Below are 16,198 nucleotides of genomic sequence, written 5' to 3'. Positions count from 1 at the left end.
ATATAATTTGAATAAATCTCATTTATAGCATCGAGCTGCCCATTTCTTCACGTTTGTGAGAGTCGACCTGAATGTGAATTCCATTCTTACATATATATAGTGACGTGATGTTTTCCATCCGTCACAAGGGTCGTAAGACCCGATCGAGTAGCGCGGCTCTGATGTCCTGAGTTCTTCCATGTTTTTTAGAAGGCGGACGTATCTGCACCTTCTCGTAGCGTTATTATGCGTGCCTGTTGCGTTTTGTTTATGCGTCTCGCAGATTTTCTGCATCGGATTATTGTTCCTTTTTCTCGTTTTCGTGCGTTATTATACCGTGAGTATAGAATAATTGGTGACTCCCTTACGACCTTGTAAAGTTGCGTCGGCTCACCGAACCGTCGATGAAGAAAGAAGGACGGCCAAGACTGAGGGTCAAGGAGGAGCAATTAAGGACAGATTGGCCGGGATGTCCAACATCCTATCGCCTGGATAGCACGCAGGTGATATCGCTTCATATTTCGCTCTTTTATTCTAATGTGAGACATATCTTATCACACCACATTCCAGACGCAAGGCGGAACGAAAGTGAGGACCGCCGCCGCCGATGCTGCGGGCCCCGCGTCCGCAGTTTTTTCAATTTTTGATTAGCACGTCGAGATATAGGATGGATGGTCAGATGGAGAGTAAAATAAAGTACATATATATAATAAAATAATGTGGACAAAAATTTTTTATTCGCCTCTTATTACATCGTGTTTTTTTCATACGTACTAAAAACTGAAGCTAATAGCTCGCAATCGATGAGCTGACGCCTATTGAAGAAGTCGTTGACGCATATGGCGTTCTCAGAAGTATTGGAGAATCTCGTATACTTTGCATCAACCGTATCGACGAGTCGGGCTAATCGTTCGAACGTTACACCGATACATCCGTCAAAGTCAAACATACGTCGTAGAGTCGTTTCGGTCATCGTAATGCGTACTGGCGAAGAATCGAAACGTACGAGCGTAGCATCGTTCAGCTTACAAACTCTGACGATTAGCGGTTCAACACTTATAAAATTGTCCTTTTTCGTTTCGAAGCATTTTGTAAATATTCCATCGCTGCTCGTAGAGACTCTTCCAGGTTTCGAGAAACAGCGACAGTTCGTGTCCGTGATGATCTCCCAGGACGATCTCCACGTAACTCGGTGGGCCAACGTTGATTCCAATTTCCAAAAATTTATAGCCCGTATTCGTCAGATAACGTCTGTTCAGTAAACGCATCGCACGATGCTGCGGACTGCATACATACATACATACATAATGTTAAAAAAACGTTTCTTTTGTGTATAGAATGTTGAAACTTACGTGTTATATTTCTTCTTTACGTCGATGCGCTGCTCTTTTTGGCGAAGTACATTTTTTTTAACCGTTCGTACAAGCGAGTATCGCAAGACTGATTGCATCCGCGTAAATTGTGACGTATATGGTAATACTTCTGGAATCGAAGAAGGGAGACAAGCCCTCCAAACTCTTTCCAAGAATTTCAAACGTGTCGCGACATGTTTTATCACATCTTTCCACATATTTTTTGTCACAAGCTCATACGTACAATTATACATATACGTTTATACATATACGTTTATATATATACGTTTATACATATACATTTATACATATACGTTTATACATACATACATACATATATGCATACATACATATGTTTATACATACGTACATACATACAATACATACATACGTTTATACATACATACATACATACATACGAGGGTGGTCCCAGAAGTACCCGACCTAACAAAGAAAACACAAAAAATTTGGGAAAAAATATCTTTATTTCTCAACATAGTCTCCTTTTAGCTCGATACATTTTTCCCAGCGATGTTCAATAGCTTCGATGGCCTGTTTATAGTAAGAACCGTTGAACTCCTCAAAATAGCCATTCACCGCAGACTCTACCTCTTCATTGTTGGTAAATCTTCTATCACCGAGTCATTTTTTTCAAGTTTGGAAAGAGAAAATAATCCGAGGGGGCTAAATCTGGCGAATAGGGTGCGTGGGGAAGCAGTTCGAACTTTAACTCAACATCCTCTTGACGCTACTTTTGTTCGATTGTGAGCAAGCGCAGCACCCACCTTGCGCACAGTTTTCTCATCTCAAAATTTTTAGACAATATGCGATGTACAGCACTTTTTGAAATATTTACCATGTCTGCTAGCTCGTGCACTTTCAATTGACGGTCACCCAATACTATTTTATGGATATTCTTCACCATTTCTGGAATGGCCACCTCACTTGGTCGACCACTGCGATATTCGTCTTCGCAGCTCGTACGACCTTGTTTAAACTCTGCCACCCAATATTTTACTATTGTAACCGAAGGAGTAGACTCCTCCAGAGTAGAATCCAGCTCGGCTTTGATATTGGTTAGGCTAAGACCTTTCAAATGAAAGTATTGTATCACATAACGATGACCAATTTCTTCCATCTTTGCAAATTCACCGAGATCGTCCACTATTGATGGTTGCCAAACAAATACTGAACAACGTAGCGTCTTCAAACTTCATAGTTAAGCTTTAGAAAGTTGATGCTTTCCCCTACAGTGATTTTTTTTATACAACAACCGCCATCTGTACGTCAGGTCGGGTACTTCTGGGACCACCCTCGTATGCCCACGTTTCTGTTACGATCAATCTCCACACCGTTGAGTTCATATCGAATCTCATCAAATATAAACGCGACGTAATTATTTACCAATGACGCGTTAGTACCCTGAATCATTTTGTTTTTCGTCAATTTTCCCTCAACGTATAGAAAGCTTTCGTACGGCAGTGTGTACAGATCCTGTTGCTGTATGGATATTCTTATCTCGTCGCTGTACCCGAACGTTGTGTTGGCGAACGGATTGTACGTGTGAATCTCAATCTTGACGATACGATCGTCGAAGATCGGCTCCCCTTTTATGTTTTGGATATCAGTCATCTCAAATGTTGCGCACCGCGAATCCCAAAGACTTTAAAAATGTAACGTTTGACGCGCTGAGTTTCTTCTTCTTCTTCTTCCTAATGCAGCTAGATGAGCGAGTGTTATCGAACTGTGACGTCGTCGGCCTTGTAAAGAATACGTTATCTCTCTGCGTGCGCTCCGTTCTGTTCAGCACGAGCATCTCACGCTTCCGTTATCACTGTTACGTCGTATGTGCAATCTAATAGTGATTTCTTCTCCTCGAAAATCGAGTAATCGTCCGTTCTGGTCGACGACGCGTATCGTTAGATCTGTAATGCTCCGTGCGATGATCGGTAGGTAAATGATCTGCGTCGGCCTCTCTAATATCTTATATCTTGGCGGCACGCTCGGTGAAAATTCGTGTATCGTGTGCACGCTCTTGCCGTTGCTGTACGCACTCGCGGTCACGTTGCACTCTACGCGGATAACGTTTACGTTCATTATGTTGATCGACATGTCTGATTCGTGCCATCTTCGCGGTCGCAATATACGCTTCGACGAGAATCCCAGCAGCGATCCAATGCTGTTGGGCTTGTCAAAGTTTATTCTGTACGCACATCTAATCTCGCATCTCATCGTGTTGTAGTTTGCGCGTAGAGTAATCGGGTATTTTCCACCCTCACCGTTATCGTCATCGGTGTCATTGTTGTTATTGTCACCGCGCACTACGTCAACGGTTTCAAGCGCGTCGCAGTGCGGACGTTTCCGTAAAATCGTGCGTTTCAAAAATTCATTTATGTCTCGCACTTCGTACGAACCTTCGGGAATTGTAATTTCCGCATCATCTTTAGCAAAATAAAATTTGTTGTTCGATTCATTCACGTTCGGTATCGTATGATAAGTCTTAAAAATTGCCAGACCAAGCTCGTAATCGCCGTCACTCAAATCTATGGCGGAAAAGTAGTTTGCCGCGAGGACGGTACTCTTCCCGCTCAGCGTAAGCGTCAGAGACATGACAGTTTGACTAATACTGAGATTTCACAGCATCTCGCCGAGCTATTTAAATTCACGCACGTCCACCGTTTGTAGAAACCGCAGGCACATCTGTCCGCAGAAGCTCTGATCGTACGTCTGATAGGACAACACCGTTTCCGAAATATCGCTCCAGTTCTTTGGGAGGTTGAAGATTACCGAAACTGTCAAAGTATACGACGCGGTTGTTCTTCTTCGCATACGCTACCCAGTGAGTATCAGACCCTGTCGCATCGTCCAGATTCACGATACCGCTTTCGTTTCGACGCGCACCGCTCGTCGGTAACGCGTTACGCATGAAAATGCCTCTAAAGTATGGCATGCGCATATGTCTCGCGAGCTCGTTTAATTGCACATTGCAGTTGCGCCAGACGGCATTTTTATCGTCTCTTTGGCGTTTTTTTTTTCTTTGCAGCTGCACCCTGTCCATGTTTGTACAGTCCGCGTCCGTATTTGTACGGAGCGAGATACAGTCCGCAGCCCTATTCCATCGCGCGGTCGTGACGTTGCAGCTCTTCGAGCTGACGTCGCGCGGCTTTGTTATCGTTTACCGCTTTCGCCATGCTGTTCGCTCCGCCGATCAAGAATCCGAGCGCGCTCAACATTGGCAGAAATGGTAACGCACCGCCTCGTTTCGCCGTTGGAAGTATCCGCTTATTCGTCGTCTTTTTCTTCGTCGTCGTCGTCTTCTTCTTCGGTTTTATGCCCATACCGATCTTGGCTTTCATCGCTGCCCAGACAGCAGCAGCGGCGACTCTCCCAGAGCCGAATCACTCGCGGTAATGCGTTTCCGCGCCTTCTCGCCTAGTATATTGTCTGCCGCGTGTCTATCGGTGAGATCGTTGCCGTGCGAATACGCAATGTCGTGTTCCCGACACGCCGCGTCCAGCGGATTTATGTATGCCCGCGTCACCTCTGACTAATCGAGTGCCTGGGCCGCAAAACTGGTAGCCCGGAATATTTAACTTGAAAGGAAGCGCGTTTACCGCTCGATTCAATAGACTACCGACGCTGACATTCGTTACAGTCCTTTATCTTAGGTGCGGGACCGTCGATGTGCGTTCGCTGCCACGGCTGATTGTAGTGTTCGTCGCAGCGACGATAGGTTCGAACCTCCGAATCTGGCTTCACTTGTTCCGGAAGTCGGTCCCACTTTGAAAAAACCAATGTTCTCATAAACTTACTCGAGAGCCCAAACGGTATACGTTTCGAGAACGTGTATGTCTATTCGAAACCATTGCAACAACCAAAGTATCGATATCTCGAAAATTTGTTTATGTCTATCGACGAAATCGGCTACTTTACGTTCACCAACAACAGCGACGTCGTTCCACCGAGTGAGGCGCGTCCAAATTCTATTTTTATATTTGATGACGTGACATGCAACAAGCAGGATGCGGTGAAAGAATACTTTTCGATGGGTCGCCACGCGAAAGTTGACTACTTCTATCTCTGTCAGACGTACGCGAGGATACGTAAACATCTGATACGCGACAACGCGAACCTTCTCATACTGTTCAAACAGGACGGTACCAACTTGAAACACGTTTACAACGATCATGTAAATACCGACATGTCGTACAACGAATTTTGCGCGTTGTGCCACGTCTGTTGGCAACAAAAATATGGATTCGTAGTGATAGACAAAGACAGTGCGCTCATGAATGGGCGATACAGAAAAGGATTTGACGATTTCGCGATATCATAACGCGACCAGTCGTTATCGATACTCAGTCACAGACGAACATGGCAGATGTGCGCGAGCGTGAAAAAATCGCGAGAGCGATCGAGAAGACGAGTGAGTCGATCCGCAAGAAACATCGCACTCTGAAAATTGGTAGAATCAAAGAGAGCATTGCGTTGGACAGACGTTTTAAGCCTCTTATCGAGCAGCTGCAACTTTTCGTCGACAGCCCCGACGTGCGCGCGACAAAGAGAGAGTTGCGCGACGAAGATACAGCGTCTGCCCATATACGCGAGAGGAAGGAGGAATAGGAACAAGAGGAGAGAGAAGAAGCGAGCGAGACGTTCGAGCGTTCCACGACACTGCATAAATCCAATGATCGATCACACGATAATGTACAACCAATAACCTCCACCACGCGTGCCAAAATCGATAGAGTCGTTGGAGAACGTTTTCGAAATGACGGAAGACTCGCTAGCGACAAAGATTCAAAATCAGCTGCAAACGTCGGAAGGTCGAGAGGCGTTACGAGCTGATTTGAGCCAGCTGGGTCAAAAGTACGTCGAGTCTGTCTTGAGAGGAGCGCGAGATAAAGAGAGCGGTATAGATCACGTATAGGATGGCTACACAAGGATGGGCTGTTGTTTGGCAGTAAACGTTTCGACGTGGATGACGCGGACAACATAATTATCGACGGCGTACGAAACGCCGGTACACCAGGTCTGTACGAATTGATTTTCAAGAGAATTCCCGATGATGCCCTCTACACGGAAGACGATCTGCACAAGTACAAGAGCATGCTGTTGGTGACGAACGCGCACAAACAAGTACCATTCACAGGGTTGATTATTGAGCAACAGAGGATACAAGTACAAACACGTAATCGCGCCGTTGATGTCAATCACACCCAAGAAACAGAAGAAATCTGGAAAGGGATTACCTCATGCAATGACATTGAACGACAACGCGATCGATTACGTGCACTGGGATGATCCTAACGAGCTGGTGGATCGTCTAAGATTGCTCGACGCTTCGCACCGAGCAGGCAACAACTCTCACGACAACGAGATGCTGTCGATCATTGAGGAACTTCGCGAAGCTAGTCTTATTATAAATTAAATCGTACATTCATAAAACGAGTCAGTCGAGTGACACCAGTGAGAAAATATACATTAATTTCTTGTACTCTGTGTATTACACGTCGAATCATAAAAAAGAAATCCGATGAAAAGAGAGAAAAAATTAGCTCCGAGAAACGTTGAGGAATTGTACGCTCCGGCGAGAAGAAATTTTCCGCGAAGGCGTGTCATAGTCCGGGGATACGACGATCTGTGGCAGACTGATATCATTGAGATGTGGCCGTACTCGAGTTTCAACAGAGGCTACTACTACATACTCACCGTCATCGATGTGTTGAGCAAGTACGAGTGAGCCGTTCCGCTCAAAAGCAAGGGTGGAAGCGAGATGGCTAACGCTATCGCTGAGATCGTTCGAGAGAGCGAAAGATGTCCGAAAAATTTACAAATATGGATATGGGGAAAGAATTTTACAATGCAGATGTACAGAATATCATGAAAAAACACAACGTTAATCATTATTCCACATATTCGACATTGAAAGTGTCAGTGGTCGAGCGGTTCAATCGCACGCTCAAAAACGACATGTGGAAGATGTTTACACTCAACGGCAGTTACAAGTGGGTGGTCGACGAGCTGCCGCGTCTCGTGTCAGATTACAACGCTCGCAAGCATCGCTACATTGGCATGCGACCCGCTGACGTAACTTCTGCGATCGCCGAAAAACTCGTGGGCACAGTGTACAGTGCGATAAAGATAGCGGGTCCTGCAAAATTTGAAGTAGGCGATTCGGTACGCGTGAACAAGTACAAGACGATTTTTGAGAAGGGTTACACACCAAATTGGACCACCGAGGTGTTTACAATCGTTAAAGTGTAGCGTATCAATCCCGTAACTTATCTACTCGAGGACTATCGTGGAAAATCCGTCGCTGGAGCGTTCTTCGAGCACGAGTTGCATCGCGCTACTCATCCGGATGTGTATCTCGTGGAGAAAGTGTTGCGCAGGAAGGGCGACAAAGTGTACCTCAAGTGGCTGGGATTCGATGGATCGCACAATTCATGGATACACAAAAACAATGTTATTTGATAAATTTTTAAATGATATATTTTGTATACATATATTGTAACAATATAAACGTGTAAAATATTTTTTTATTATCCTTTCCATTTTTAGAGTATACAGATATAAAATACGAGTACATATTATATATATAAATGTACGATACACGAAATGAAAAATAATAGTAATACATAATAAATGACACTACATAAAACATAATACTAATACTTATATAAAACGTAAAAACATAATAGTAATATAAATGCTGACATGTACATATATTACAAAGGTATCCGCCAATGTCCCCACGGTAACGTCTCTGTCGTGTCCGGTACGACGTATCGTTTATCATCGTATGGACTCAGAGCGATTTTCGATTTGGATATCGTGTATACCTCGTGCAGTTTAGATCATATACACGATTGACGACGAGTCATTTCGATCTCTTCGTTCAAGCACCGCGTGTAATCATCGAACGTTATCGTTTGCGCTACAACCTTACTCTTTATGCCTTTCACTTTTTTAGTGTCCTTCTTGCCATCCATCCTCACCGCGTACATCTTCGCTCTGAGACCAACGAATTCGGTCATTATCGTACCATTATTTTCGTCCTTCATCAGACCGGGTACTTTTTTGTTCGCGAGAGATATACCGTACGCGTTGTCCGTCGGATAATCGCTCGTGTCGAATCTAGCGATATCGCGTTTCATAGTCTCGTAAACGTCCTCGCACTCGATGCGGTATATAAGATTGTCTGTATTGGTGTACATTATTTTACATTTGTCGCGAAACAGTGATAACATATACTCGTCGTGAAATTCGTACAAGCAGACTTTCGATATATCGAGTACACACATACCCACGTCGGCTTGTTGAACTTCACCTCGAGTTTGCGCAGTTCGACAGCTATTAAATTTTCCGCAAAGACGTTACGACTGTGGAAATTTGGTTTTGCAATCATTGCCTCCGCGCCGTATCGCCCGTCCCACTTTGTTAATAATTTTACGTTAGCGTGGTTGCGCACATTCTCCATAGTTTTACCAAATACCGCGTTGTTCATTAATTTATACAAATGTTTTTCGAAATCGTTTTTCGCGCGCGAAATTTATATAAAGTTCAATCTTCAAGTCATGTAATCTTGAAGCCATGGAGATTGCGCGAATTATAGCACCCGATGGATCTTTGTTACGCGAAGACCGTGACAAGTACATTGCTGCAGGTTGCGGTAGTGGATGACGTAACGCTGTTTATCGTACAGCGTCGCTAAAAGTTTATGTTCGCGCTTGTCGAACGACTTATCTCGGACAGAACGGTCAGTGTGTCGGTCGTGTATATGCTGCGGATACTCGAGATCGCTTCGAGAATGTAACCGGTGGGCGAATCCAGAGCATATATGGTAATGGTATGGCAATGGTTGACACATCGCCCACTCGTATAAATTGTTAACGTCGTAGTACATCAAGTATGACGACGGTTCCAACGAGTCGTACGAATGCATGTACTTGTTATTAGCCTGCGCGTACCTGCCTGAACATTGACTAAGATCACCGCGCTTGATGAACATGATCATGTCAATATCAGTGAGCAACTCAAACTTTACACGCGTATGTTTTAACATCGCGTCACAGGAAACCAGGCAAGGTGTAATAATGTGCGGGATCGAGACCGTAACTCGCGACGTAACTTTAGCGGAATTTTCGAAAATGTCGGCTAATAAAAAGACATTGGTTTTCAAGTACAGATTACTATACTCGCCGAGCATTCGGATGGAGAATCGCTGCCATACATTCGCAACGTGAGCGTAATCGCTTTCGGATACGGTATCGCCCGTTAACGAACTGTAAAAAAATTCGCGCGGTGATAAGCGCGTGTCCTGCAATTTTTCGACACAGTCAACATACTTGTACGGAAAGACACCTTTACGAGTCAATAATTCAAATTCATTATCCGATAGTGTTGAAAATTTTGAACGTATAATTTTTAATTTGTCTTTATCGAGATGCGACCCTAATTTATCGAGGCTTCTACTGAGAAATTTGAAAGAATCAATAAAACGTAATTTTATGCAATTTCTTTGAGAATTATTTTCAGTTTTATCTTTAGTGCTATCGACATGTTTTGTGAAGGAAGTGTATTTTTCTTTGGTTATCGGTAATACATCTACGTCCTTCATATGCTGTAGCGATTTTCTTAATTATAAAATGCGCATCGTAGCCCAATAAATTGTGAAAAACGATCGGAATATATAATGAATTTTTATAATTTAAATTACAGTTTAAATGCGCTGATCGATACCGCAGTATCTACCGGTTAAGTGGCAATGATCGCGTACCCGCGTATCATCTCGACGCGAACGGTTTCTCGCAAATGTGATAACGCGTCGCGCTACAGTACGCCTCCCATTGTTCTTTTGACGACGTTTCAAATGGGCACGTTGGCGGATACGATATTTTTCACGCGATGCGCCAAATCGTTGAGTTGTCGCGCGAACTACTCTATACAATCTTTATCGCGACGGATCTGATACGACGATAACGCGTCATCGTACGAGCAACGCACGTAGTAGACTATGCTGAATACCTAATGCCGTTGATACGCGTACGATGATGCATCTTCCCTCGGGTTCCGTCTTCCATAAAACGCATTCCAGGTCGGCGTAAACGATGAATGGGACGCGCTCCTTGTTGCAGCGATTCCCAAATTCGAGCCACTTTTCATCCTTGTTCGGCAGTCGAATAGCGCAATCGTTGATCTTCTGGCAGTCCATTGTGTGCGATTGCAATTTCTCATTCGTGCCGAAGTAATGCAAGCATCTGAAAAAAACTTATAATAATTATCTGAAATAAAATTATAACAGTTATCTATATTTTATTAATAAGATGGAAAATAATAATAATTTTTTCATGTGTACTTACCGGTCACAGAAATATTTCTTGTGCTCTTTTTTGCTTACTTGCAAGCTCACGAGACGCGATAAATTCTTGATCCAAACAAAGTGGCAAATACCATCGTCGCGTGGATCTTGCATGTACAGGAGATTGACATGCTTGTCTTTCTTGTCACTGGTGAGCCGCAGAGGTAGGACATGTTTATTCTCCATACCGTATACATTGATCGACACCGCGTTCAACCATTCGAATTTCGAAATGTCTTTGAACGTTATCGGAAATTCGATACCCGTGAGATTCAGCACCGTCGTATAATGCGGATATGATGACTCTCGCTCTGTATTCTTTTCAACTGGGTACAGAGCGGCGACCACCGACCACGCGAAGCACGCATTGTCCATCATATGTAACATTGATTACCGCTCGTTTCGTCGCTATTTCCCGCGGTACCTCGAAGTAACATCCCGCGCGCATGGGATTTAGTTTGTTCACATTCACTACCAAATTGAAGATTCGCGACAACGCCCACCCGCTGTCGCATTCCTGGAACTCTTTGAGTGATGTCGACGAGGGCTCGATGATATGCTGCTCGTACCATTCGCGCAAATCGGTGTATCGGTATATCTCGCGGTTCTTAGTGTTTATACTCTTAATGTCACGTTTGTTGTTTGTCGCAAACTCGCCGTTGAACGTAGTGTTCACTTTTGCACTACCGTGTCTTTCTACGGCGTCTTGCACACGTTCGAGCACTATTTCTCTCGCGTCTTCCAAAAACCGCCGCGGCCCGATGTAATCCACGTTGACCATAGTACCCGTCGATATACGGCTTTCAAACGCGGCGTCGATCTCTCGCCAGACGAGAGATCTTTCGTCGCGACTCGCGTACCCGCCACCAACGTGCATGAAACGTCTCTCTAATCGTGTCTTTGCACGTCGGGCGATCCTCGCCACCACGGATTGTCTGTGTCCAACGGTGAGACGCGGACGCTCGGCACGGCAAAGTTCTTCGAGCCGCTCGATGCACTCGTCGCATCGTTGCAGCCACACGAAACATTCCACCAGAGTAGCGACCTGGCTGCACTGCTCCAACAGTTCACGTTCCACTCGCTCCTGATTTTCCATGTTTTTTTTTCTTTAGATCACGTCACACTCTTCCACGGAGCACTTGCACGTGATTCGTTCACACACGTTGCAGCAGCGCGACATAGAATATCATAACGTTCTAACACTTTTTCATTATGTTTGTTTGCGAAAATGCATTGTTCACACTCAAAGCATTGATCGTCGCATTTGTCGAAAAATAATTTTGATGCAAGATTGCGATCACGAAACTCCATCCATATATTGTCAATAGTCAGCACAGTTTGACACACTTTTCACTACCTGCAGGAATCTTAATGCAGATGCACCAACCTTGGCTCTTATCTGCGATTTTCTTCGCCCAATAATAATCGTCTTTTATTACATTGACGTTTCTATTCCATTAATGTTTCTTTTCATATTCATCGTTCTCGTAACATTTGTCTCGTAACCGTGGATACACTTTCTGTCGCGCGAGTAAAGACCAGTCAGAAACGAGCTCTCTGATAACTGTTCCATGTTTCTCACCACGTATATCTAAATAATTCACGATCGCGTAGAATTGCACTGGCGATATTCGTGCACCTATGTCTCTTTTTTGCAGATTACCGAGAACATACAACACGCCATCTAAGTTACAGTCTTCCCATATATTTTTCAGTAGTGTCTCGCTCACAATACTGTTCACAATAGTTTTTTCAATGTGTGCAGAGTGGACACATGCTGCATGGATATATAGTGTACATTCCACAATTCGTGCAAGATCGGCCGCCTAGCACATCAATATAATCGATATCGTGCTTCCTTATAAGATACATTCCTACAACATCGGTGTCAGCCAAACGTATCATGCATGCTGCACACACATTTAAGGCACCCGTTGTATAGTAGTACTGGATCATGCAGTGTTTCCAGATGTACAAGTATTGTATGAAATGCGGATTTTTTTTCCAAAAAAAATTCGTTAAATTCGAAAGAATGAGAAAAAGAGCTTTATTCAAAGTATGCTCCATTGCTAGTTACACATTTTTCCCATCTTTCGGGCAATTTGTGAATACCACGCCAGTAAAAATCTTTCCCCTTTGTCGCGAACCATTCATCGAGTCATTTTTTCACATCTTCGTACGAACCAAAGCGCTGCTCAGCAAGTGCGTGACCCATCGATGCAAACAAGTGGTAATCGGAAGGAGCCAAGTCTGGTGAGTAAGCCGCATGGGGTAGAACTTCCCAGCTGAGTGCTTCCAACGTGTCGCGAACCGGTTTTGCCATATGTGATGGAGCATTGTCATGAAGAAAAATGACTTTGTGTTGTCTCTTTTGATATTCTGGTCTTTTTTCAAGCAGCGAACGGTTCAAATCGATCAATTGTTGTTGGTAGCGTCCAGCATTAATCGTTTCACCAGGTTTTAACAGCTCATAATAGACCACACTCTTCTGGTCCCACCAAACACAGAGCATCGTCTTTCTGCTAAAGCGATTCGGTCTTGCGATCGATGTGGATGGTGCGCCTGGGTCTACCCATGATTTTTTGCGCTTGGGATTCTCAAAATAAATCCACTTTTCATCCCCGCTAACGATACGATGCAAAAACGACTTTCTTTTGTATCGTGCAAGCAAAATTTCACATGTGTTTTTGCGCCTCTCAATCTGCCTGCCATCCAATTCATGCGGTACCCATCTTCCGGTCTTCTGAATTTTTCCCATCTCTCGTAGGCGATTGCAAACAGCTTGTTGACTAACGCTCAATTGCTCTGCGAGTTGTTTTTGTGTTTGTGAATCACCTTCGTCCAACAATGCTTGCAATTCCACATCTTCGTAACTTTTTGGCGGTTTTCCGTGTTCTTTGTCTGCAACATCGAAGTCACCACTTTTAAAACGCCGAAACCATCGTTCACACATATCTTGCGATGGAGCATGTTCACCATAAGCTTCTCGAAGTAATCGGTATGATTCAGCAGCAGTTTTCTTCAAATGAAAACAAAAAATTAATGCTGTCCGCGAATGCTCTTTGTTTGGTATAAATTTCAACATATCGAACACAGCAACACAACACTATGCAAACACTTTTTCAATTTATCACTGCGCGTCTGACACTTGTTGATGGCACTTCAAAATGGCATAACAATCAAATCTTTATACCACACACTGCATTGATGCGCCATCTGTTTTCTCAAATCCGCATTTACTTGTACACCTGGTAGTATGGCCGTTCAGTGCGCGGATTTCTGGAGACGGTACAAATTTTTCTGTGTGATCCGTATCGCGCTCGCTCAAGTCGCTAACATAACCAGTCGGATAGCACTTCTTCGTCAAAACTTGGTCCAATATTTCTTCAAAATCTATTTCTTCTAAGACTTCAAACATTTTGTCTCTAATATTCGCGAACTGTTCCGGATTCACGTTTCTAATGTGCTCGACTACGTTGGCTATGTCCCCAACGTTCGCACGATGATCAGCCATACTTTTTTCCACTATTCTTATTGCGACCAATTCGTTCGTTCGTCTTCCAGGGCACCAACTGCGGAACTGAGCGCTTATAACTCATTATATATTTCATTTGTGACTTCTTGTCCCTTTGCCTGGGTCATACTTTATTTAGAAGTAGATAAAGCGGCATTACGAGCGATTCTAGTTTATATAAACAGCATCAACGCTTCTTTTAACGCGTCGCTACATGTCATCGATCTCTCTCTCTCTCTCTCGCTTTCTCTTCTCAGAAAAAAATCGTTATCGACACTTCTTCGAAAAAATTTAAGAGGTGTGGGAACGCAGTGTGTTTTCATACTTTTCACTGGAGTATCACTTTCATTTTACTATAGAAGAGTTATGTTTTGCTTAGCAGCCGAATATCGGCGCTTCTCTTAACGCGTCGCATCGACCTGATAGTGTATATATCTTTTATCTTTCAATCGTAAATTTCGATTACGAGTGATAAAACATGGGTCGCGGACTCCACTATGGGTTCATATATACGTAGCTTTGCTACTCCAGTATCGTCGGATAGCACTTCTTCGTCGGAATCTTGGTCCATTATTTCTTCAAAATCTACATCCATTTCTTCTAACACTTCGAACACTTTTTCTCTAATAATCGTGAACTGTTCCAGATCCACGTTTCTAATACTCGACTATGTTGGCTATGTCTCAATGTTCGCACGACGGTTAGCCACACTTTTCACGCTGCTCTTATTATCGATTCGTTCGTCTTCCAAGATGTCAACTGAGGTGTCGAGCACTTATGAGCTATTATATATTACGTCCAGTGAACTTCACGATTTTCTCCGTTTCGTGAAAATTTCGACCGAAATAGTTGTTAAGACAAATCGCGAACATAAAACTCGAGCGTTAACGGTTACCGATCGGCAAGCATGACAATATTCCAGAAACGTGTCATTAGAAACCTTGCCAACGATATTGGAAACATAAGCAAAAACATAGATCCTCAGAATCGCCTGATCTACGGCAATAAAATTTACATCAAAAGTTACCATGTAAAGAAAATCCTATTTAATACGATCGATTCAGTAAATACACAATCTAAATGTGGATCAGAAATCGTGTGTAGATAAAACTCATATTTCCAAACTCGTAAAAGCAAGTTGAAGAGTTTTCTCGTCAACAACAGAAAGTTGATTGGTTGGAAGAAAAATGTAGGGTCGCAAAGCGTAGCTTTTAATTTTTTATATTGCCGATTGTAAAATTTAAGTAAATACTGTCTAGACGAGAGAACGCATGTTCCAGTCCAATGAAAGAGAAATCGATGACAAAAAAAAGGTGTGTTCGACTTGGAGCACTAGTGCGGATACCTGCATATCTTGTCTTCCATATTTACTGCAGAAGAGTTATGTTTTTTGTTTAGCAGCCGAACTTCTCTTAACGCGAAGCGATGTGTCACCGATAGTGCATATATACAGTGTATATAATTTTTTTTCATTCAATCGTAAATTTCGATTACGAGCTATAAGATATGGATCGAGAAAAGAATATATCCGTCGAAAATCGATCGAAGGAGTATCGTCCCTTATCACCAAGTCCACCAAGTCCACCACCATCGAGGGAAAAAGCGCGATATTGGGAATGGTGAAAAAGCATCAAAATCGCCAACATGTTCATCATCATCATCATCATCAATACCATCAAAATATAAGCCATAGCTAGTGATGTTCGAGCCGTCGATTGTATTCGAACACTGTCGACTGTGAAAAAAAAAATGTAATAAAATATGAAAAAAACACGATGTAATAACAAGTGAATAAAAAAATTTTCATTCACATCATTTTATATATATGTACTTTATTTTACTCTCCATCCATCCTATACCTCGACATACTAATAAAAAACTGTATTGAAAAAACTGCGTCATAAAAAATGCCAGGTAATAATTGTGTCATGTGAAGCGTCGTACACGTTCTATCTTTCTGTAACGTGCGAACCTTTGTTATCTACACAT

General features: G+C 43.2%; 1 protein-coding gene across 1 annotated transcript; it reads right to left on the bottom strand.

Annotated features, from left to right (window-relative positions):
• Positions 1 to 6,885: 6,885 nt before the first annotated feature.
• Positions 6,886 to 8,841, bottom strand: LOC108748208. Its single transcript, XM_018486242.1, has 2 exons — positions 8,641 to 8,841; positions 6,886 to 7,083 (listed from the first exon to the last, which is right to left on the bottom strand). The coding sequence occupies exons 1-2, from the start codon at positions 8,839 to 8,841 to the stop codon at positions 6,886 to 6,888; spliced, it is 399 nt and encodes a 132-aa protein (XP_018341744.1).
• Positions 8,842 to 16,198: the final 7,357 nt, after the last annotated feature.

The sequence above is a fragment of the Trachymyrmex septentrionalis genome, unplaced genomic scaffold, assembly GCF_001594115.1.
Source record: "Trachymyrmex septentrionalis isolate Tsep2-gDNA-1 unplaced genomic scaffold, Tsep1.0 scaffold219, whole genome shotgun sequence".
NCBI lineage: Eukaryota > Metazoa > Arthropoda > Insecta > Hymenoptera > Formicidae > Trachymyrmex > Trachymyrmex septentrionalis.
Note: the sequence above shows the minus strand (reverse complement) of the source record. Positions and strands in the feature narration are given on the sequence as shown.

Bases quoted from the DNA above. Each gene is read 5' to 3' on its own strand.
- LOC108748208 (XM_018486242.1), bottom strand. From the start codon at position 8,841: ATGAACAACGCGGTATTTGGTAAAACTATGGAGAATGTGCGCAACCAC. The intron at 7,084-8,640 runs GTATGTGTGTAC...CTTGCTTTTGAG, and splicing joins AGTTCAACAAGCCGACGTGG to CGGAACGGCTCACTCGTACT.